General features: G+C 34.0%; 2 protein-coding genes across 7 annotated transcripts; both read right to left on the reverse strand.

Moving 5' to 3' along the window:
• Positions 1,122-4,350, reverse strand: LOC109850716 (origin of replication complex subunit 6-like). 2 transcript variants are annotated; one of them, XM_020420779.1, is made up of 10 exons: positions 4,133-4,350; positions 3,997-4,043; positions 3,813-3,917; positions 3,642-3,722; positions 2,908-3,019; positions 2,757-2,819; positions 2,564-2,651; positions 2,326-2,417; positions 1,668-1,752; positions 1,122-1,551 (listed from the first exon to the last, which is right to left on the reverse strand). In XM_020420779.1, exons 1-10 carry the CDS (start codon positions 4,250-4,252, stop codon positions 1,475-1,477), a joined length of 870 nt encoding a protein of 289 aa, XP_020276368.1. In that variant the 5' UTR covers positions 4,253-4,350; the 3' UTR covers positions 1,122-1,474. The 2 variants fall into 2 exon arrangements, with proteins under 2 accessions (XP_020276368.1, XP_020276367.1); XM_020420778.1 differs by having other exon boundaries at positions 1,659-1,752; positions 4,133-4,349.
• Positions 5,485-23,529, reverse strand: LOC109850855 (GDP-Man:Man(3)GlcNAc(2)-PP-Dol alpha-1,2-mannosyltransferase-like). 5 transcript variants are annotated; one of them, XM_020420927.1, is made up of 9 exons: positions 23,024-23,529; positions 22,805-22,890; positions 21,912-22,281; positions 14,156-14,442; positions 11,949-12,135; positions 7,867-7,935; positions 7,574-7,767; positions 6,322-6,431; positions 5,485-6,215 (listed from the first exon to the last, which is right to left on the reverse strand). In XM_020420927.1, the coding sequence occupies exons 2-9, from the start codon at positions 22,843-22,845 to the stop codon at positions 5,965-5,967; spliced, it is 1,509 nt and encodes a 502-aa protein (XP_020276516.1). In that variant the 5' UTR covers positions 22,846-22,890; positions 23,024-23,529; the 3' UTR covers positions 5,485-5,964. The 5 variants fall into 5 exon arrangements, with proteins under 5 accessions (XP_020276516.1, XP_020276517.1, XP_020276520.1 ...); XM_020420928.1 differs by having other exon boundaries at positions 22,774-22,890; XM_020420931.1 differs by having other exon boundaries at positions 21,912-22,294; positions 22,774-22,890.

Here is a 23,774-nt window from a genome sequence, read left to right on the forward strand (position 1 = left end):
GCCGCCAGTTTCATCCTGGCCGTTGGATTGAAAGATTTGATGGTTCTTGGCAAATCTCGTCCGTTGGTTGCATTTGAAGAGCAGGGATCAATTTATGACGTTGTCCTCTGAATTTTCAAAAGAAGTCTTTTATTATTAGTAACACTAGAGCTAATAGCATCTCCAACCCAGAAATCTAAAATGATGTAGTTTTTACATCAAGTTTGTGTAGTTTTTACATCAAATTATTATTTTATCTCCAACCCATTACACCAAATTTTACACCAAAAAGAATATTTCTTTTATTATTCTTATCTTTCAACATTTTTATCTATTTAAGATATTTAACAAATTATATAATTATATAATACATTACATATAATTAATTATTATAATATATTTTATAAATAAAATAAAAATATAAACATTAAATGCTAAATCAAATTAAAATATCATTTTCATAAATTCAACTAATTGGTGTTAATTTTTTATGTCCTGCTTTTTATGTCATAATAGTTAATATAAAATAATATATATTATTAATACAAATATAAAAAACAAAAGCAAAAAAATAAAAAACCCAACTCAATAGCATCATTCCTACAGCGTTGCACCATTCCTGGCGCAGCACTATAGCAACACACTAAGATAACGCCCACTTAGGTGCCCGGTTGGAGAGCGCAACACTATAGCAGCGTACTAAGATAGCGCCCACTTAGGCACCCGGTTGGAGGCCGCAAGCAGCGTCAAAATGAGTTTTTGACGCCCGGTTGGAGATGCTCTAAGCTGCATATAGACAGCTTTTATTTGGGATTAATTAGATTTGCGTACCCAATATGTTGAAATTACATTGGTGACTACAGCCTAAGCATGTACGCATTCTATATGAATAATTCTGAAATTACTACTTGTGACTATATGGATGACCCTTCAGTCTGTTTATTTTCTTCCCTCTTAGAATCTCAATGTTACTTAGCAGATACAATCGATTCAAAGCTACTCTTGTAAATACGCAAACTGTAGGTAATTAGGTCCTCTTATTTAAGCAAAAGTTTACACTATCAGACTCAACTGTTGTTGTTTTTTTAAATTGATCTTTATACTTCAGAAAATGAAACTATAATATGTAATAAACAAGCAAGTCTACAAAATAAATACTAGCTTTGAATTGTTAATTACACCTTTTTTCATTATCATATCACTAGGAAACAGTTCCTCAAAAATGCTAAACTCTTCATCCACAAGAACAGAAAATTCTGCGCATAGAAATCAAGTAGTTTCCCTTCAAACAGGTTTAACAGGCTTCACTTTTGAAAATAGTTCACCGCAAGCCCTTGAAAAGAACAGTGTCTTCAAAGTATCATATTCGACAAACCGAAGGAGGTTCTCTTCAACATATAATTAGAGATCTTTTCAATGACCAAAAATGATAAAAGAATCTCCAGCCCGTGCAATTAAATTGAAAGCTTCATGCATTCATCCCCAATAAGTCTTTTCACGCTTGCGTTGATATTGTTGAGGGGTTTTTCTTGTCAAAGTTCGGCTTAACTTGCTTGCTTCTCTTGGCAGGAGCTATATAAGAAAAAATTAAAGCTTGTTAAGTTTTAATTGGTTTCAAAATTCGAAAATGAGAAGGTGCTTAATTGGTGAGAAAAACAGAAAGGAGGGTGGAGATCTACCTGTCTTACTTTGCTTATTAGAGGAAGTGACAGTGGACTTCCACTCCTCATAAGCCTTTTTCTCCATTTGCTTTTTCCTCTTGTAGCTAGGAAGCTGCAAGTAGACCGATATATTTAGATCAGAAAATTTTATTTTTATATACTTTTTTTTACTGAATCTTATCTGTATAGTAAGACATCTTCATGTGACATGATTAGGAGCTTAGACAATGAATTGCTGAAAAAATTCCTGCAGTCTGTCTTTATGCGATTTTAAAGCATTACTGATTCGATAACCGTATGGTATGTTCTATTTTACTCCAAAGTCTCTAGTTAGCCCTTGCACAACATAAGAAAGATTTAGTCTATTAGAATTTGATGGTATCTTGTCACAGCGCAAAAGGGATCAGATTGAATAGCAAACTTAGATATCAGAAGCCTTTCTAGAATTACACATAAAATACTTGGATTTAGCATAGGGATCATTGGTTTGAGTCCACTGAACAGTTTAGAAAATTCAAGGCTGGAGAGACTTTATCATTTTTGGACACATGAAGCTTTCAATTGCATGAAAAGAGTATTTTACATGAAATGATGTATCAATATTTATACCATATATGTTATGATATTCATATTTTCACATCTAAGTCTTTCAAATTTCATAAATTGGAGAGACACTAATAATTACCTCAAGTCCATCTTCGTCGTCTATGGAATCTTCAGACACATCATTCTCTTCATCCTCACGTCTCCTTTTGCCAGGCAACGCATCCAACAGCTCTGAAATCACAAGTTACATATCGAAATAGTTACCTAGTGTTACAGAAGAAAGAGATACCAAGAAGTATATAAACCGAATATTCTCAAATGGAAGGCAACCAACGAAGATGATGAGATGAATGATTCTTTCTGAAAGAAAAATGTACCTCTGTGACCTTTAACAGCCCTTGAATCCTTCTTTTCTTTTGAAATCCCAAAAACATCAAAGCACAAATCATTCATAGAAGTGGAGACCTGTAGCAAGAAAATCAGAATATAAATGTTATAGACTTACAAAAAGATTAGAAAACCAAGAAAGCAAGCCATATCAGATGTAAAGCCTATGTTGAATATTCTTACAGTGGCAAATTCAGACTCAGAAGTGCCACAGAGCTCAATCAACTTTAGCTTGTCTACTTTAAGCTGAGAAATGGGAATAAATGCATTAGTAAAAAGCAAGGTATTCACATTGGGGGAAAAAAGAGAGAAAATGAAAAAACTCCATAGTTACCTTATGTCTCTTAGCACACAAATAGAATGCAACTGCAGTGAATACAGGTCGATTGAAATCAGTGTTTGCCCTACGAGAAGCTGGCAAGGCAGCTAGAAATCGATCCTTGTATCTGAGGGAAGGAAAAAGCCATCACAAGTTAAATCGAGGAAATAACAATATATTCACCTAGATAAACAACACAATTCTGCCGTGGTAATACGTAAGGTAACTTGAACTGAGAAAGACCAAAGGGATAAACAAATCTATAGAGCAAAACTAAACTACCCCCAGCCAAAAGGTACGACTAAATGAACACTTCTGACATTATCTACCACTGAAATATGTACAAGAGATTAGGTTGGCAATTCTTGATAGGCCTCCAACTTGTTCTTAAGAGTAGCTGAGTAGGCACAACTAAAGCACAAATGACTAACAAGGAATTTTATCAAACAGTTTCATTGCCACAAAGTAACAAGAACAAGCTATCCTCTAGCAAAACTAACACAAGAAAGTAAAAAAGACAATGTAGATTCTTTATAAAAAACATGAAGGTTTATTTTTATACGTTCTCATTCTGGGAGATCAATTAATCCAAAATTATAGCCCCACGAGTAAATTATCAGTAAAACCAATTAATCCGTTGTTATATAACAGGAATCAACTCTAACAAGATTAAAGAAAGAAGTCAGAACAAAACTAGATAAAGATCGATAAATAAGATAATCATAGAAGTTTATAATGAGAGATCTTACAGCGAAAATCCCTTCTGCACAAAAGAGACGAGCCTAACGCAACCAAACTGAATCGCTAGCTCCCTAACATCCAAGCTCGCCCTTTTACAAAGAAAACCCAAATCAAAATCTTAACAATTTCGTCTCGAAACAACAAAATCATCACAGAAATAACGAAAAAGAGTGACCCACTTGACCCCAATTCCATTCTGCATCGCGTTGAACGATCTCACATAAGCCTTTTCCGACATCCCACTCATCCGAATCGCGCTCTGCCGATCTAAAATTACCTGCATTCTAGAAAAACCCAACACAAAAAAAATCATAAATTAATCATAAAAGAAGTATCTAACATAACCAACATTTATATAATTACCTTGTAGCTGCGATTTCAAGACAGATGATGGCCTTGCAGACCTCCCCCTAACATTCCAAAACAAGAAATATCAAAAAAATGTAAAATTAATGAAAGAAGCGTGGGAACTATAAAAAAGATAGAGATTTTGACTTACAACGCCGATGATTGAGGAATCAAAGTGGACGTCGGATAATCGACGGAGCTCCTCAGCCTTGCGAATTAAGGGTTTGTTGGAGCCAAGTCCGAGCTTGGATGCGATGCTGGAGATGTCCATTCGATCTCGGATTGAATGGAAAAAGGGGGGAAAGGTGGGATTTTTGAGAGGAGGTGATTGAGATCTTTTCCCCCCCCTTTTTTTTTTTAAGAATGGGATTTGGGGATCTTTAGACAGAGCGGGAGTAAAGAGATCGGAGCCAAATTTTTGGCGGGCGCGGGGACTTGAAATTATTTTTCCTTTTCTTGCTGCCTTTTTTCCCGCACGTGGTTAATTTGGTTTGGGCACATGTGGGCTTAATTCTCTAAAAGTTTGACGTCTGGCCTAATCCAGTATTGCAAGTTAGTTTTCTTTTTTTTTTTTTTTTTGGTTTTACGTTTCATATAAAGTTTGTTTTTTTTTTTTTTTTTTTTTTGGTTTTACGTTTCATATAATCTGTACTCATAAATTAAAAAGGATCAATTACAATCCCATTTCCTACACTATGATGTAATTCCACGGGTAAACCTAGAGCATACGTATTTACATGAGTAACCATTAAATTATAAATTGTAACTGAAGGGTGACCCAAAGCCTAGACGACAAGCAACTCTCGGAATTATTAGTGTTACTGCAATCACTAACTTTAGAGCTAGTCATGCATATAAGCTACCTCAGAACACTAGACTATAATTAATCCTATTAAAAACTTAAAGACTTGGTTTTGTCGAGGAGAGGTGGGGGTGAGGTGGCGGACAAAACTAAAATTACACGGGTAAGAATAACGTGAATACACAAACATGAAGTTACTAAAATGAAGTGACTACTAAAAGTTTGTACACCATAAATCATGTGACGGTAGCGCGAATTTAACAAATAGCAAGAGTTATCACTCTTGAGGTATAAAAGTAAATAAGTACTTTTACTACGAGGAACTGCAAAACGCAGCTGAGCATTGAGGTGAAGTTTTGAAGTACCAAAAGATGAGCAATTATTTCATCCATGAGAAATGCTACGTAGAATCAAGAAGAAGAATTTTTCAAAACAGACCCACTCCAAAAAAAATTTCTTAAAACCGACCCGTTTTTTTTTTTATTTATCAAAACCGACCCGATTTTGTAATTAACAGCTTAATCACCTTCCTAAACAGTCGGGGTTGGCAACCCCGACTATTTAGGACCTTAATTTTTAGGGTTTAAGGCTTCTAATTAGGGTTTAACGTTGTGGCTGCGTAGCTTCAGGAACAGGCATAGGTTTTATTGAAATATACATTATGACAGTATGTAAACGTAAACGAAGGACGAGCACGAGACTTGAAATTATATGCAACCATTCAAAATCATAGTTTCGACTTACATGCTCCTCCTTCGCTTATCTGTACATACTATCATACTATCATGCTATATATTTTTTGACGAACTCAATGACCCGAACAGAGGGTAACATCTCTCTCTCTTTGTGTAAAAAGTATCTACATATCAGTTTTCTTTCCCCTCACCATCAGCACGAGTTAAAAAACCGTATATACCCTTTATACGGAATTCAACAATTTTCCACTCTAGCAGGTATAAAATAAAGAGGGAAAGATCAGCACTGTGCGCTCACAAAAATAAGGACCCCGTAAATTAGAATTCATGTCGCTTTATCATGCATCGTTTTATCTCCACCACTGCACATCTCTTGACTAGCATCACAACCCTTTCGATCATAAGATTTTAAAGGGTAACTGCCATGCACCATAGCATGCCTTGTTGCAGAGGGGAAAACCCTTTGGAAGTACACTTTTCTCTTCTTCACCTAAAAGCTGTTGGATTAGCGATGAGCGGGTGAATTGCTGCTCTAAAATCCTCATAGAATTTCTGCTCCGAAAATCTCTGAGCTCGCTTTCTTGCAGCTGCAGCAAGTGTGAGCCTCTCTGCCTCTGTCATCTTTAAAACCTTTAGGATAGCATCAGCATATTCTTCTTTATTAGAAGCGAGAAATCCTGTTTGGCATCCATCTTCACCTAGAACTATATCCATTCTGGGGCCAGCTGAATTATGGGCTGAAGCAGAAACGAAAATCGTTAAGAAACGTGGATATATTTCTGTTGTGCGAGAATAATTCTTAGTTAAATTATTTTTGAAACATATATAATCTCACACACTCACCGATTGGGATGGCACCAGCTGCCATGTACTCTACAACACTTATGCCAAAATGCTCATCAATCATGGAATGAAGGCCTGCAATAGCACCTCCGAGAAGTCGTATCAAGTCCCTGTGAAGAGTAAACTTGCCATAAACAATTTATTTCAAGAATATAAGCACAGTATTTGTATAAATGCCCAGTGAAAGGAAGAGAAAAACAAAAACAGAAAAAGAAAGAAAAGATCAAGCTTGAGTGATTTTTTATATTTTTCTTAGTATCATTCATATTTTCCCAAGAAGAAGATTACCATATTATGCGAAGAGACGATCATGAAATTTGAAATTTTTACTCAAACCAAAGATTATCTTCAAAATCACAATTTCAAGGTAACTTGTGACTTTTCATCAAACCAGACACATGCCTTAGAAATCACTAATTTTAATTTTTTTTTCAAAAATCAGGCAACAGTTAGAAACCTGTCATCTGACTGTAATATTGAAAATGCACCCTTATCGCACGAATGTGTCTTTTTTAGCAAAATTACTCATTTAGGATATAATATTATAATATATACCAATCCAATTAACCATTTATTTAGTGTTCAAGATTCAAGTCACCATCATGCATAAGCCCCTCCCTCATTCACTCCAATTATTATCCATGAAGGCTTTAACAATAGTTCAGGAGGCTTAATTGCACTTTAAGATGCTATCAGCTAAAGGATATAGAATCTAGTCTAGCAAGATAGATATTTTCTCAACTGATTGGCATTGGCGCCGATCCTTCACTTCATATTTTCCCAACTGATTGGCATTGGTGCCGATCCTTTACTTCATAGATGATTCACTCATTCCTAGGTTGAGGAAGACGTGCTACTAACAAACAGACTGGAAGATTCCTTAAAGGCTAAAGCCAAATTCAACAATGCTTCCCTCGAGCTAAGCTTCCAATGATTCAACCCAATGTACATCCAAATTGCACATGCACATGCTCTTCTTCTATTAAAGAAATTATTAGGCATATTAAACAGACAGTTGATATACCAAAGCCATTATTCCATAAGAATTTACTTCAAGAAACTGAAGAATGGGAACTTATTAACATTTCATTGAATAAAACATAGGAATATACGGTTCGGGTAACAGATCTTCCAAGACTATCTGCTTTGCCATATGACTCGCTCACACTATTAAAGACAGAGATGTGAAATTTGAATATAACAGTAGTAATGCATTTCAATATTGACAAAAACAATGGTGATGCATGCTGACCTGTACGTTACATCCTTGTGGAATTCCACATGCTCATCCATATTTAATTCCCTAGATTTATCTTTTAAGTTTTGCAACCTCTCGAGATCTTCCTTATTTCTACAACTACCAACAAACTGGAGCTTAGGTTTAGGCAAGTCAGAGTCAAGTCTCTGGACAGCAAGTGAAAATGCCTCAAGTTGAAGCGTGTGAGCCTGATGGAAAAGTTAGCAATGAGTTAGACTGATAAACTCCACTCTATGATTTTTAAAGAAACAATTCGCTCAGTAACTACTTGCTTGTAAGCAACAAACCTTTTCTGGCCGAAATTGGGCAACAGATATAAATATAGGAACCTCGGCTGGCCTTGTCAATGGGAGCTCCTGATTGAACACATAAAAGTAATTTGTTAGTGATATCTCCATAGCAGATGATTTTATGAAAATGAAACTCATAATGTGCAAACCCAAATACATATTCACAAGCTTTATAAGACAGAAAGCTTTGTAGAAGCTGGTCTTGGTTAGTATAACCAACTTTCAAAGAAATTACTGGAAACAGTGAGTAACTAAAAATATCCCATTAAATGTCAAAGAAATATAAATTCAGAAGGTTCCTATAACAAAGGAATTCAGAAGGTAGTAGAAATCTTAATTAAGGAGATGAAATGACATATTATGACAAAGTCAGATTCAAGTCATTCAACAAGAGTAAAATGTATGTATTTCTTGAAAAGATGTTAATTTGTATTACTCAAGATTAAAACACTTTAGATGTAAAACTCACCAGTAGTGTTGTCAACCTGATCCAAAAATTGGCAAAATGCCAAGACATACAGGAAAAGTTAGGCTTAGATACCTGAAAGACTAGACTGAAAACAGTTTTTGAAGTATTACCAGGACATTTCAAGTTTTAGGTTCTTTAGTCTATCAGGCACTTCTTGAACGCTCACAATGATAGTTTAAAGTTTAAAGCGATAACACTGAAAATAATAACTTTAAAAACATCATGACTCTGCTGTAACATCTGCAGATTTCGTTGGAGATATTAATGTTTTAACAAAACGGTCTAGGTGCCAGCCTAAGCCTAAGAGGTAACTGGGCCGTTCACTTGATTGTTGAGAGCGCCTAAGCAAACATGGGCCACTTACATGGACTCATCGCGTTAAAATGGGGCTTATAGCCCCCTTAAGAAAAACAACGGATGTAGAGGACAGGTTTGGTTAAAATGGATTATATCAGAACTCAATCTAAGTTCATCTCACATAAAACGGTGAGGATAGGATTTTTGATCTTTGAGAAAAACCCTTCCTCTATCAGTGCTAAAAAACCTATGTGCCACTTAGGCGCCTACCTAGCCGCTACGTCCAGTGCCTAGAACCTCCTAGCGCTTTTTAAATCGTTGACTAGATTGTATCAGGTAAAAGAGTAAGATTGTTTTGTTAAACTCTGATCTGGTAATTTTAGTAAAAAAAAATTGCATACATGGGTATTTACATGGTTGTACTGACATCTAGAAAGTATAAAACATATCCACGTCTTGTTATTATAGTTTGGAGGATTCCTGTACTAGAAGACATTTCAGGACAACTAAACATTGAAGACTATATGTCTGTCATGAAACCTATTTGGCTAAATGGTGTGTCCTTGTCCTTCCTTGTAAATATTCTTTCCTCCAAGCTTTCAACTAAATCACATCTCAAGTCTAAAAGTAACAAACTTCTACAGTCATGTTGGTCTATTTGATGAATACATATTCATATTGAAACACAACAAAACAAGGCATGATGCTCAATATAACGTAGATGGAAGATGAAAGGTCATTGGTGAAGCCTAGTCATATAAGCATGGTCTTTTAAATGTAGAAGTTGACACACATCGGATCTAATTGCTACAACAATGAGGGAGAAACAGAATACACAATTATGAATACACAATCACGCATTGTTTAGGAAAATTTGCTATTCTAGATATTTTAGCATCATTGTTAGGCTAGGTTAGTCGAAGAAACTAGAAAGATAATTCAAGATAGATACATCTAATCAAACTAAATTGTTTGATTGGTTGAGTGAAACAACAACGAAGGCATGCTTGCTTATACTTGAAAAGTGTGCTTCTTTTACTTTCACTCTCATGAAACCAAACTGTGTAATCCTATCTTAGGTGCGGTTACAGGTATGGGTACAAGACATGACAAATATGTAAAATGTAGGGTATGAGGAGACGACTATATTAAGCATATATAAAATAATATTGCACTTCATAATTTAGATGAGATCAAATGAATCCCTAGGATCTATAAAATGCATAACCATGGAATACATGAGCATGTCATTCATAATCGAGATGAAATTCATAATCACCCTATTCACCCCACCCCCACCCCCCCAACCCGTTTAAAATATGCGATTGCAATTCATATCTAGATGAGATCAAATGAATCCCTAGTACCTATAAAATTCCAAACCATGGAACACATAAGCATGTAATTCATAATTGAGACGAAATTCATAATCACAAAGTACATAAGCATTCCTATAAAAAGAATGCATCCATAACAACTAAGCATGTTGCACCATTTAAACACAAAACAATATCTCATAGATATTAAAACCCCTAACTCAATCTCTAATTAGATGTTTACCTATAGAATCCCCAGTTCAATTCCTTGGTTAGGTTGGACATTGAAAACTAGTCAACACCTTCATGGTTGCAACCTGGTACTTTTATTTCACATCTAATGTCATAAAAATCAGTTAATCAAATAATTACAGGTTATGTAGCTTAACCTTCATTTGACTTCATACTTTTTTCATATACCACTTACTGCAGTTTGTCATAATTGCTGTTGTAATCAGATATTGGTGAAGCAGGCTTGTTATCAGTAAACTAGTGTTCTTCTTTCTTACTTCTAACCAACTAAATAGCATGTGTGATCTATTACTTGTGAAGGCAGAAATTGAAATAAATTGCTAAAAGAATTGCTGACGCAAATAGTAATCACTATTCTTGTTTCATTCTCCCCTCATCCGTAATAGAAACTCCTCATATTCTAGTTATGACCAGCTTTAAAAAAGTCGCTGCGTCCCTAGAATTGTTTATAAGTCTTCAGGTGATTTATATATAGGAAGGATTTAAAATAAATATTCCAACAAAAATGCTGGAAGTCAAAGAAGGTTTGTATTATTTTTATAACCTCTTTGGCTCTTTTCATTCGGGAGTGAACAGAGCACTCTTCTTAAAAATATGAGGGCTTTCCTCTCTGGTGTACTTTGTTTCAGAGCTATCAATCCCATTAAAGAATAGCCACTCATAAACTGCTACATTTATATATAGTAGTTGATGATGAAAACTTTCAGATCATTTTGTTACCACTTCCTATGGCAATAATTGAACAACCTAGACATGCCACTGCTCCGATATTCAAAATACTGTGAATTCCAATCTAGATAAATATATGGAAGTGGAATCCTATTGAAGGTCAATCTTTAAGGGCTAAATCCCTCAGTTTCTCTCTCCATCAAAATTTAAAATAATTTTACACCCACAACTCCTAAAGGCTGAAACCCACTGTATCAACCTGAATAAGGAGCCAATTTAAAATAATTTTACACCCACAACTCCTAAAGGCTGAAACCCACTGTATCAACCTGAATAAGGAGCCATACTCAAATTTCACATGCTCGGGAGAAATCATTACAGCACAAGATTTTATAAGCGCTGAATAAGGAGCCATACTCAAATTTCACATGCTCGGGAGAAATCATTACAGCACAAGATTTTATAAGCCTTTTAGAAGTCAAATCTAACCTTTTACAACCCTAACTAGTCATAATGGACATTTTCCCCAAAATCTTATATTTTTAGTTTTGATTAGCCCAAACTACCCATTGAACCTTGTCCTCATTCCCCTTCTAATCCTTCTGCTGTCTGCCACCTGCTGCCCACATTCTAGTCTTTTTATCTAACTGCATCTGTGAGAGTCGCTACCTTGAATATTTCAGCAGAGAGACGTATACACGACAGAATCTTCGCCAATACCTTACGATATAAAGTAAATACATTCATATAACCAGGTTATATTTCTCGCAGATATATAAACTTCTGTACGTGTCAATTCTATTTTTATTGCGCTCAAAATATTTAAAAGGAATCGATTTCACATGCACTTTTTCTTTATTATGACATGAAACTAGAAGATTATGGACAGAGTAAACACTTCATATACAAGGAAAGTGATTTATAAATCCTCCACATATATGACACAGATAGAGCTAAATGTCTTAATAGAATGGAACTACGTGATAAAATTTATAGCTAATATTTCTATCATGAAAAGCTACTAGATTGGAATTTCAAGAAGACAAGTCAAAAATATGGAATGAAATCAAATATACCTGTAGAGATGATGTATCACATGGAGGGTAAACTCTCCTAGTACGATCAGGAATCTTCCATAAGTTCTCAATATGGGATTTTGTCCATGAAGAATTCACCATTGCAAGATGTGCATACGACCCCACGAAACCATACAACCAACTAAAGAATGTGTAATAAATTACCTTGCATCGGGATAGCCAAATACTGTGTCAATAAAAGAATTGCAATAAGTTAGCATCTGCAAAAGTAAAAAAGCATTTTTCCCACAATGCACAAAAATTTGTCCAAGAACATACATACCCTACGAATACAAAGGTGAGTTCAGACAAAAAAGTCTTTCCATTGAACTTTGTTGAAGCATTTAAAAGCTTTTTTTTTGGGGTAATGACATAAAAGAAAATTGGGAGGAAAAGAATAAAGTCAATATCATTTATATCCAATTAACCATCACTTTTCATATTCATCAACTGTAAGGAGGACCCTCTGTAATGTTGTCAAGAATTTGGGAGAGGGTTGGAGTTGGTCATTGAGGGAAAGGATAGGGCTTGAAGGGACTTATCCAATCCAATTAATTGTAGACATAGTCATGGCTTCATGCTCTGACACGTACAGTGCTGGATGAAGAAATCTAACTAAATCAAGGGTTACATTATACTAAACCCAAGAACTTTCAGCACTTTGAAGTGAACTGCCAATAACTTTCAAAATCGTACTAAACCCCAAATAACTTTTGCAAAAACCCTCAATATCTTTGGGTAAATTACACTAAACCCCAATAACTTTCAAAATGCCATTTATGTCTTTTTTTGGGTTATAATTATGGAGGTTATCTGCAAAACGCAGAAACTTATAGGTGGGTTTTCTGCAATTCCAAAAGTTATTGGGGGCTTTAGTGCGATTTTGAAAGCTATTGGGTTTTACTGCAAATTGTTGAAAGTTCTTCGGGTTTAATGTGATTTCCTCTAAATCAAGGCACGAGGCCATTGATAGATATGTGTACCTTCCTAGATATGTATAAATTCAATGATATATTCACATGTTCAATAATAACTCTATTCATATATGACAGAACCACAAAGAGAAAAATTATTTATGGAGGAGCAAAATGTACTTCATTGAATACAGTATATTATGAGGTGAAGAAAGGTTTATATTTATAGATTTCTGACTATGAAACATTGATGGACATGTCTTGTTCAATACTAACGAACCCTCCAACTCTTGGTAGGATGGAAAGGCCATTTTAGTTCATATCATAGGAACAATCTGTTACAGTCATCCCCTCCTCCGCCTAAGCTTCCATGGAGGATTCGTAATCATGCAAATACCATTTTAATATCTAATGACTAAATCAATTTCTTCTTTTATCTTTTAACATTCTAAGGGCATCACTGACTAGTAACTACTCACATTTTGATCAATGAATGATTTATGTTTCCTGTGTTGTTAACTGTTGTCAACAAACCTCATCCATCTTCCAGTATGTACGTTAAAGCCAAAGTATAGCCTGATATGCTACAAATGGGCCAGCTCACACCCCATAAATCATCCTTAAAAATATGGAAATTAGATGAACAAAAAATTGAACTTTGGACTCTAAACTTTACGATGTTATGCTGATTAAACACTACAAAGATGAAGACACCGAAAAAGTATTAGATACAGCGATACTAAATCTCAATCCGCAACTCGACAAGCTAGATTTTGTTCCAGAACAACATATTTGTCAGTTCTTTTGCGCTCAAAACCAAAAATGTATAATTCATAAAGCGAAGGAAGCAACTGAACATCATAGAAATAAAACTGGATTAGCCTACATAGATATTCTTGTAACGTGTAATGTTTACTTGCCACAAGTAACAGTTCAGAAAAGGATGAAAACAGGAATCAATACACAGGATGCTTTTATTATGTAGAACTGTAGAAGAAAGTTACAGATACTTGAGAAACCTTGTTGTCGATACTTTTCAAGAACTTTATGCTCAATAGGAAGCACATTCCTGCAGATACTTGAGAAACCTTGTTGTCGATACTTTTCAAGAACTTTATGCTCAATAGGAAGCACATTCCTGCCAGTTCTATCAAGCGGCAGCACGTATTGAGGAGGTTATGAATGACTGTTTAATAAAGAAATATACTCACTCAACCAATTCCCATTATATAATATATAAGCTATAAATAGTAATCTATTTGATCATTAATTCGGATCACTGCAGAAGCGTACCTTTTAGCAATCAGAGCCTCGTTATTATACATTGAACTACGCTGTCGAACGCGAGATACCATATCAGAGCTGATTGTAGGATAGTGAGTGTAGCAAATTACTTTGCATCCGAATATCCTGGCAAGTGGATATGTAAATGCATAGCCACTGGTGTCAAAATAAAATTGAGGTGTAAATTTTCGTAGAGCCTCCCATGAAAGGTAAACAGAACCCATACTTTGTCCAATCATAGTGAAGTGTGGATAGGCCTTCTCCTCAATCCACTTCCTTTTGGACAGCCGAACAACCTGTAAATTCATGGCATAATTGCAATAAGCCCACTCGCATAAACACAATATTGCACTTATCAAACATGCATCCTCTCTCTCTCTCCCTCCCCTCGAGAATTTAAGAGGTGCAATACCCTCTAAGAAGCAACTAATTGAGCTTAAGATATTCCTATTTAATTTACAAAGTAGACAGCATATTCTATACTATTCTAGTAAAACACAACTATCACTCGTAGCAGGAACGTGACACAAGTCAATCGTTCCTGATCTGTCTCCCTTCAAAATACCTATTATTCCTGTAATTTTAGCTTCAACGCTGTTATCCATACCTAACTCATTATCAAGATGGTTTATTTTGAATATAGTTACATAGATACTTATTTTCATCTTTTTTCGGGTTTTCCAGGGGAAAATACTTGTTTTTTTACTTTGTTCGAGTGAAAAGTTGAATGTGGGCATCACTTTTCACTTTATCCGCTACATTCGTGAGAAAAGAAAATATTTCTAACCCAGAAATGGTGACTTTTCCCAAGTTAACTTTTTTTTTTCTTTTTTCTCTTTTTTTTTTTTTTTGGGGGGGGGGGGGGAAACGAAGACAAAGTTTTAGTTATGAATTTTCGTTCGGAAAGAATACTTGATACGAGACTCACTTTTTCTTTGGATTTCTAAGAATCTCATGGAAACAAACACACCATATAAACTGCATTTGATACAAATTATGAATCAGAACTGAACTAACTTAAAAAGACGTCAAACCTTTAAGCTTTTTTTATTTCAAGGTTGATGCTCATAAGATTATGAACTAGTTTACCTTTTCACAATTGCTGATCATCTAGGGGGATAAATAGTTTGACTTTTTCGCTATTGCTGACCGTAAGGGAGATAAATTTTTGGGTTTTTTGTTTTACACCCAAGGTTTTACCCCGATTTATGTTTAAACCCAAGTTGAATTTATTTGTATCTATACCCAATCAACTTTCTCTTTTTGTATTTAAACACAAATAGCATAATTCACACATAAAGGTATATTATATTTGTATTTTTAGGAGGTAAAAACCACAAAATACACCCACATCTCCTCAAATCTCTGTCTCATATGAAATTAAAATCAAAATTATGAAATTAAAATTAAAATTTTTGAATTTTTTAGTATTATTAATTCTTATTAATTGTAATAACAATCATGAGGAATCATGAATAATCGGTGTTATCAATGTGCGACGCGCAATGCGGGGCGCAAAGCATCTTTACGCGCACATGCGCAAGGCGCAACGCGATGCGCGCGCCCGAGTGATGCAAGGCGCACACCGCCCACATAAATTTTTAAAATATATAATCAAGCGCGAAAGAACATGTTTTTAGAATTCACATGAAAAATATCATGATAAATAATATCTTACTACAAAATTAAAATATAATGTTTTAATTTCTAATGCTAACACCCAACATAGTAGCAAAATTCATAAATTTTCAAATCAAATGTTACATCAAGACTAATAATCAAGCAAATGATTAGTAATGATCCTCAATTGAAGGCTACTAAAAAGGCCTAATGGATTTATTTTGCTCTTTGGGATATGGAATATCAAGTATAAAGACTTGATTGAAATGTTAACAAACAAAACTATATGAGGATATGTATTACATGCACCCTACACAAAGTAAGGATGTACGCGAGGCACAAAAAGCGTTGTTACATCAGAAGTGAGGCGTTTCGCCACCGCCCCGCATCGTAAGGCGCATGAGGCGCGGTGAGGCGTGCGCCTTTGAAAACATTGTGAATAATATGTGAATAATTGTTATAAAAAAAAGAAAAATTAATGCTATAATTGTACCAAAAGCTTACATAAATTTATGCTAAAAAATAGGAGTTGAGGAATTGAAAGAATTTAAACCTTAAAATACCAAAAAAGAGATGAACCCTGACTAAAATTTAGTATTTAAACCTTAGGAACTAAGAGAGTTGATGCGTATTTAATGGGTTTATAAAAGTTGAATATTGAAATAAGAGAGAGGATGTGAGAGAGAATTAAATGAGAAAAAGAGAGGGGTAAAATTGGATTTAATGAAAATTTTTAGGGAGGCCATATAAGTTTGAAGCAAATTTGAGAATTTTTTGGGTTTAAAGATAAATATGCATAGTTGATTGGGTCTAACGATCATACTCCTAATAAAAATACAAGTTCGAGAAAAACTTTTCATTCTCTATATTACCTTTAACCATTTTGGATTTTATATTCCAATCTTATCCTAATTAACAATAAATTTGAAAAAAAAACTTTCGGTCAATATTACCCTTAACCCTTTTGAATTTTATATTCTAACCTTATCCTAATTAATAATATATATTCAAATAATTTAAAGGTAAAATCTTTAACCAAAATTTAATATGAAAAGACTAATTCTCTATCCTATTAGAATATGACACGTGTCCAACCAAACCCTATCTTCCCACGAATTCTCATTAAATTAAAATTGTTCATATCCACAATTAGAGAATTCCATCCATGAAAAAGTAAAAAATTCCAATAACCATTTTTTGTTAGTTCTAAATAAACTGTAATTATCCACAATTAAAAAAATTTAAAAATTGTCATGTGACCCTCCTTAAATATTTTAAAAAGTATATTTCAATAAACCTCTCATAACTTTCTTAAAAATTGTCATGTGACCCTCCTTAAATATTTTAAAAAGTATATTTCAATAAACCTCTCATAACTTTCAATTGAGCATTAAACTCCCAAAACTTAAATATTTTAAAAAGTATATTTCAATAAACCTCTCATAACTTTCAATTGAGCATTAAACTCCCAAAACATCTACAATTCTCACTAAATCCTCAGTAAATTTGATAATTTCAGAAGACGCTCAAAACATTTTGATGTTTTGCACTTAACCTACAAAATGGTGTTACCTCAAAATTTTACATATGCTAAAATTAACCCTCAAGGTAGTGTATACCCCTCAAATCATTCTTATTTGCAAGTTAACCCATAAACTTATAGATAACCCTACAAATATGAAAAATTACAAATAACTACCTAAAAATCTAAAATTACAAATAACACAGAGAAAATTTTAAAAGCAACAAAAAATCCCAATTAAATTTCTAAATATTACAGAAAACCCACTAACAAATCAGGATAAACCTTTGAAGAAAACATATAGCCCCATAAAAATCTAAAACTACAAAAAAACCCTTGAAAATCTTAAAATTGAAAAAATTACTCTTAAAACTCTAAACTTATGAATGACCCACAAAAAATTCATAAATTACATAGAACCTCTTAAAAATCCAAAAAAATAAAGACAAACCCCTTTAAATTTTTAAATTACAAACAACTCCTAAAAAATTCAAAAATACATGAAAATTATGAAAATTACAAAAAAATCCCATAAAAAGTAAAATATGACAAATAGCAACTTAAAACTTTTAAATTGCAAACAGCCCCCTAAAAATCTTAAAAATTACAAACAGACCCTTTAAATTAGAAAACTACAAAGAAGCTCTGAAGAAATTACAAAAAACCCAAAAAAGTATAAAAAGTTATAAAAAATCCCTAGAAAAATTAGAAATTAGAAACAAACCCCATTAAAATCAAGAAATTATAATCAACCTCTTGAAAATTCTAATAATTATAAACAAACCTATAAAAAATCTGAAATTTATAAACATCCATTTTTTTGCCAAAAATTTTTGGGGTTAATTGAAAAAAAATTGTAAAACTTATTGGGTTATTTGGGTGTATTTTGATCATTTGACTACAAGTGAACTACTGATGTTAACTTTGTGGGTTTTCAGCCAAAAGTTATTAGGAGTTTTATGAGAGTTTTAAAGATATTTGAGTGATGTTAACTTTGTGGGTTTTCAGCCAAAAGTTATTAGGAGTTTTATGAGAGTTTTAAAGATATTTGAGATTTAGCTCCAACTAGTAAACTTATTGGAAAGTTATTAGGAGTTTTATGAGAGTTTTAAAGATATTTGAGATTTAGCTCCAACTAGTAAACTTATTGGGGGTTGGGTGAAATTTACCCATATGTTAATTTTGAGGGTTTCATGAAATTACAAAAAAAGACTTCGAAAAATCTAAAATATGAAAAAATACTCTTAGCATTCTAAAATTAGAAATGGCCCACATAAATTTTATAAATTACAAATAATTTATTCAAAATCTAAAAAGTATAAATAACTCCCTTAAAATATAAAAAAACAAACAACCCCCTAAAAAATCAAAATTTTAAACATATGAAAAATATAAAAATTACAAAAAAAATATAATAAAAATTAAATACAACATATCGTATTCTGAAAAATTTTAAATTGCAGATAGCCCCCTAAAATCTTAAAAATTATAAACATACCCTTTAATTTAGAAAATTACAAAGAAACCTTAAGAAAATTACAAGAAAAAACCCAAAAAAATAAAAATACAAAAAAAGCTCAAAAAAACTAAAATTAGAAACAAATCCCCTTAAAATCTAAAATTACAATCAACCTCTTGAAAATTTCAATACTAACAAACACCCGAAAAAAAAATCTCAAAGTTATAAACATCTCATGTTTGCAGACTTTTGACAAAAAAATATTAGGGATTAAGTGAGAAAATATAAAACTTATTGAGTTATTAGGGTAACAATGTCAGCTTTCAGGGGCATAAACTGAGAAGCGTTCATAGAGATTTCTTAAATTTTCAAACTTGAGGTGGATTATCTATAATAAGCCCAAACATGTAGGATTTTTTCAGAGTAAAATAGTTGATGGGGGTTTTCTTACACATCCTATATTTTGGGGGGTTAAGTGAGGAAATTTCGAAGGGTTATTATCTCAAATTTTTATAGTAAAGAAGGGTTATCTACAATATGCTTAAACTTGAAGGGGCTTTCTCATATTGAAATAGTAGAGGGGGTTTTCTAAAATTAATCCATAATTTTTGAATATAATATCAAAAAATCCCCTTAAGTGGTGATTATCAAATACCCTTTTAAAAATTTTAGATTTTATCAGAAAACGCCATCAACTTTGAGATTTTATCAAAAAAATCCCCCTAGTATATCACTTTAGCAAGGTTTCCTGATAAAATCTCAAGGTTAAAGGGGTTTTCTGATTGCCCCTAAACTTAAATGGATTTTCTAATATTTTTAAAGTTATGCGGGGTTATCTCATTATTATCCAAAGTTGAAGGGAGTTTTCTGATATTTAACTTTTAACATATTATACTTTGTTTGCATTGTTATCAGCATTAACATGAGATATATCGTTTGTTTAATAATTTACTATATCAATAGGAAAGGTTAACATTTTACTATAAGCAACCAACTCAGAGGAAAAGGGGTTTTATTTTTATTTTTTTAATGAATGGAAATGGGCAGTTTAAAAAGTGAAAACATGGATTTTTAGGCTTTTTAAATGTTCAATAAGTATGTTAATTAAAAATTATTGTGTGTAAAATTACTCAAATAAGGACTCTTAATTTACAACTAAATTCTAATTTAATGCATTCCGTTTTAAACATTTTGTCTTTCCAATTTATCCTTGTAGACACGTGAAAAGAGGTATAAACTAGTTTTAGTCACACATTTAAGTTTTTCTAATGTTTTGATTATGTGATGTTCAATATGTATCATTTCAAAATATTTAAGAGTCTTCACCAATTTCAAAAAATTTAAGAGTCTTCACCAATTGCGAGCCTTTAACATGTTCAATAGGATGTTAATTAAAATAATTATGTGAGTAAAATTACTCAAAGGTATTGTTTAAGTTTTTATGATATTTTAATTATGAGATGTTGAATATATTGTTTAAGTTTTTATGGTATTGTTTGAGTAAAATTACTCAAAGGTATTGTTTAAGTTTTTATGATATTTTAATTATGAGATGTTGAATATTATATCATTTCAAAAATCTAGAGCCTTGACCACTTACAATTATTTTGACAGACTTGAATTAGAGTAACCACATCCCATCAGAATAACACTAACCACTAGGTACTAAGAAATAGAGATGAGTCCTGATAGAAGGTCTAACTAAGACAGTTAAGCTAAAAAAATTCTGAATTGTAAGAGTAATCAAATGGGATGGAGAAGTACACTTAAATAAAGAGGAATATGATCCTCATTAATTATAATATTAATAATTTAAAGACATGAGAATATCTCCAATTATGTGAAATAGTCAAAGTTAGCTATAAAACATTTTTATTCCTCAAAAAACAAAAAGTCACTCTACTAAGAAAAGGATACATGCTAGCAAGAAATATATCAATCAGTGATTTCATAGCTTTCTAATTTTGACAATTCAGAACATAAATAGATAAAATATAAATGTATTATCTTGGAAAATTTCTCATATTTAAGATCCATGGTTATTGGTATGTGATCTTTCCTTAAGAGTCTATTAGCCTCCTGGGACATCACATTAAAGAAGAATTATTAGATTATTAAATGTAGGGTATAAAAATTAGAATATTATAATGTAAATTTGTGCAAATGATAAGATGACAACATGGGATTGCAGTAAGAATAAAATTATTTGCATAAAAGTTATATTTTTTCATAAAAGGATTTTGACCTTCATGCTTATGCGAATTGATCATGTAATTTTGACTTTGGTCATGGTAATTTTAACACTTTTGATTAATTATATAGATGTATAGACAATAAATTATTTTACTTCTTCACATGGAAATAAAAGAAATATTTCACAACCGAGTTATATAAGAAAATAGACCCCAAAAATGATATTTAACTACCAATGCACGTGCATTCAATCTAGTACAAAGAAAAGTAATTGAGTTTAAACATAAATCATGGTAAGCCTTTGGGTCTAAAGACAAAAACCCCTAAATTTTGTTACTGGGGCAGTAAAAAACTGAGTAGAGATCATTCCACTTGATGATAAATAAGAGCAATTTAGAAAACAGAACGAAAATATCTGAAATTTTGTTGATTAAGGGTAACTACACTAAACCCCATGAATTTTCAGTGTTTCGTAGCAAAACCCCATGAACTTTCAAAATCACACTAAACCACCATGAACTTTTTGGAGTTGCAAAAAACCCCTGTGAACTTTCTGAGTTTTGGAGATAACCCCCATAAATTAGAACCAAAAAACGACTTAACAGGCATCTTGAAAGTTTATGGAGGTTTAGTGTAATTTACCAAAAAGTTCATGGGAGTTTTCAGCAAAAGTTATTGGGGATTTAGCGTGATTTTGAAAGTTCACAGGGGTTTACGAAACACTGAAAGCTCCTGGGGTTTATTGTAATTTACCCTGAAAATACATATGTCAAAAGTATGCCTTTTTTACAATATATAGGTAAAGAATATTCAAATGAAAATTGGATTTGGAATTATATGAAAATTACAAATTACTTCATAGATTTCTACCTAAAATTCTAGCTTTCCTGTAAGACTGAACAAACTAGAACTCGTGAGATCTGAATCTGCAAAAAAAAACGTTTAAAAAAAACACGCGAAGATCGAATTACCATAGGAGGGCGAAGAAGCTGGACGCCAAATCGATCGAGGGCTCGAGAAGACAAGCTCTCTGGCGTGGCATCGTCTCCGGTGAAAACCGAGACCTCGAGATCGGGATCCTCCTCTTGAACTGCCCTAACCGCGCACCAAAGGACCCTCTCCCCTCCGCCGCCGTCGTTGGTGTACGGATGGAAGAATCCGACGGATCTCCTCCTCCTCCGCCTCCTCGATATGATCACCGACGTCGAGAGAGAGGCAAAGATTAGGGCAAGGGACGTGGATATTGTAGCGAGGAGGAAGAAGATCGGCATCGTGAGGGGTGAGGTGGTTTTGGGAAAGAGAAGATCGTCGACAGTGGCGTAGCCAGGAATTTTGTTTGCCCTGGGCGAAAATTCTCCAAAGCAAAAAAAATTAAACAAACTAAGAGTGCTTTGATTAGATATTGATAAAAAAGACAAAGTTGTATCATACACATTCAAAATATGAGATACAAAAATTAAACAAAAGTATCTATCTAAGTCGAGCTCTACGAGTATGTCGTGAATCAAACTCCTCTACTATTTCTTCTGTGTCGAGGCTGGAAGTAATTTCTTTTTCAATATAAAGTATCATGTTATTAGCAAGCATTTCATCACCCATCTTGTTGCGCAATGATGTTTTTATGAGTTTCATTGCTGAAAATGCTCGTTCCGTGCTTGCAGTCGAAACAGGCATTTTAGCTTGAAAAATTAATAGATTGTTATTAGGATATTAAAAGAACTAACAGGCATAAATAGAATTAACAACAGAATTAACAGATACAGAACTAACTAAAAAGAAGACAGAACTAACAGGAAACACCACAGAACTAACAGGAAGTGTCATAGAACTAACATGAGGGTGAGGGAGCTGGAGGAGGGCGTACCAGTCGAGGTCGAGCCTAAAACGTTGTGCAATCCAGGGCATCAAACTTCTTCAACCAGTATTGTTGAAACCTCTGCCTTGCATACTCTATTATAAACAAATAAACAATGTCAATATCATTCACATGATCCTGCAAAAATATTTTTTTTTAATATATAGCTTGAGCTTAGATTGAATTAACCGACTTTTATAAAAGAGAGTGGTATAATACTTGGCTTACCAAAATTTTACCCCATAGTCCCCCGCAGGGCCCGCACAAATGGCTTGCAAGAACGTACTTCTCAATGTTGAGTCCGGGAGGCGAGGAGGAGGTCGATTCCGGCGAGGACTTGGTCGTGGACTCAGGGCGGTCGTCGTCACTCGTCGGAGAGCTTGGGATCGGCGTCGACTGGTTGAGGGCTTGCTCTGGGAGGCGACTGGGGGCGGTCGTCGGACTGTCGGAGTCTCGGAGAGTGGGGGCGGTCCGCGGTCGTCGACGGAGTCTTCGGAGAGGGGATTTGCGATCGTCGAACTGTCGAAGCCTTCTCGGAGAGGGGATTTGCGGTCGCCGACGGAGTCTCGGAGAGGGGATTTGCGGTCGTCGGAGTCTCGGAGAGTGGGGGCGGTCGTCGGAGACTCGAAGGCTCGAAGCCCTAGCTTTTTTTTGGCCCCTTTTCTATTCTCTGCGCTTCGTTTCGAAATATTGGGATTTGGGGGACAGGGGGAGTCGGGAGAAAACCGAGAAATAAAAGTGGTGGGGCGCTGATACGTGGCCAAAAAAATTAAAATATTAAACATATAAAAAAAATCATTTTCTTGCAAGTTCAACGTAGCTACGCCTCTGAATTCGTCGAGGGTGAAACGTTTTGTGGACTGTGAAACGTTTTGTGGACTGGCTTCATATGAAGTGAGCTTGGACCTGGCCTTAAAGAGGACTCGTCTCCCCATCATGCGGCCCATGAATGGCTATTAGACTAGTTTTTCTTTAAAAC

This window comes from Asparagus officinalis, chromosome 7 (assembly GCF_001876935.1).
Source record: "Asparagus officinalis chromosome 7, Aspof.V1, whole genome shotgun sequence".
NCBI lineage: Eukaryota > Viridiplantae > Streptophyta > Magnoliopsida > Asparagales > Asparagaceae > Asparagus > Asparagus officinalis.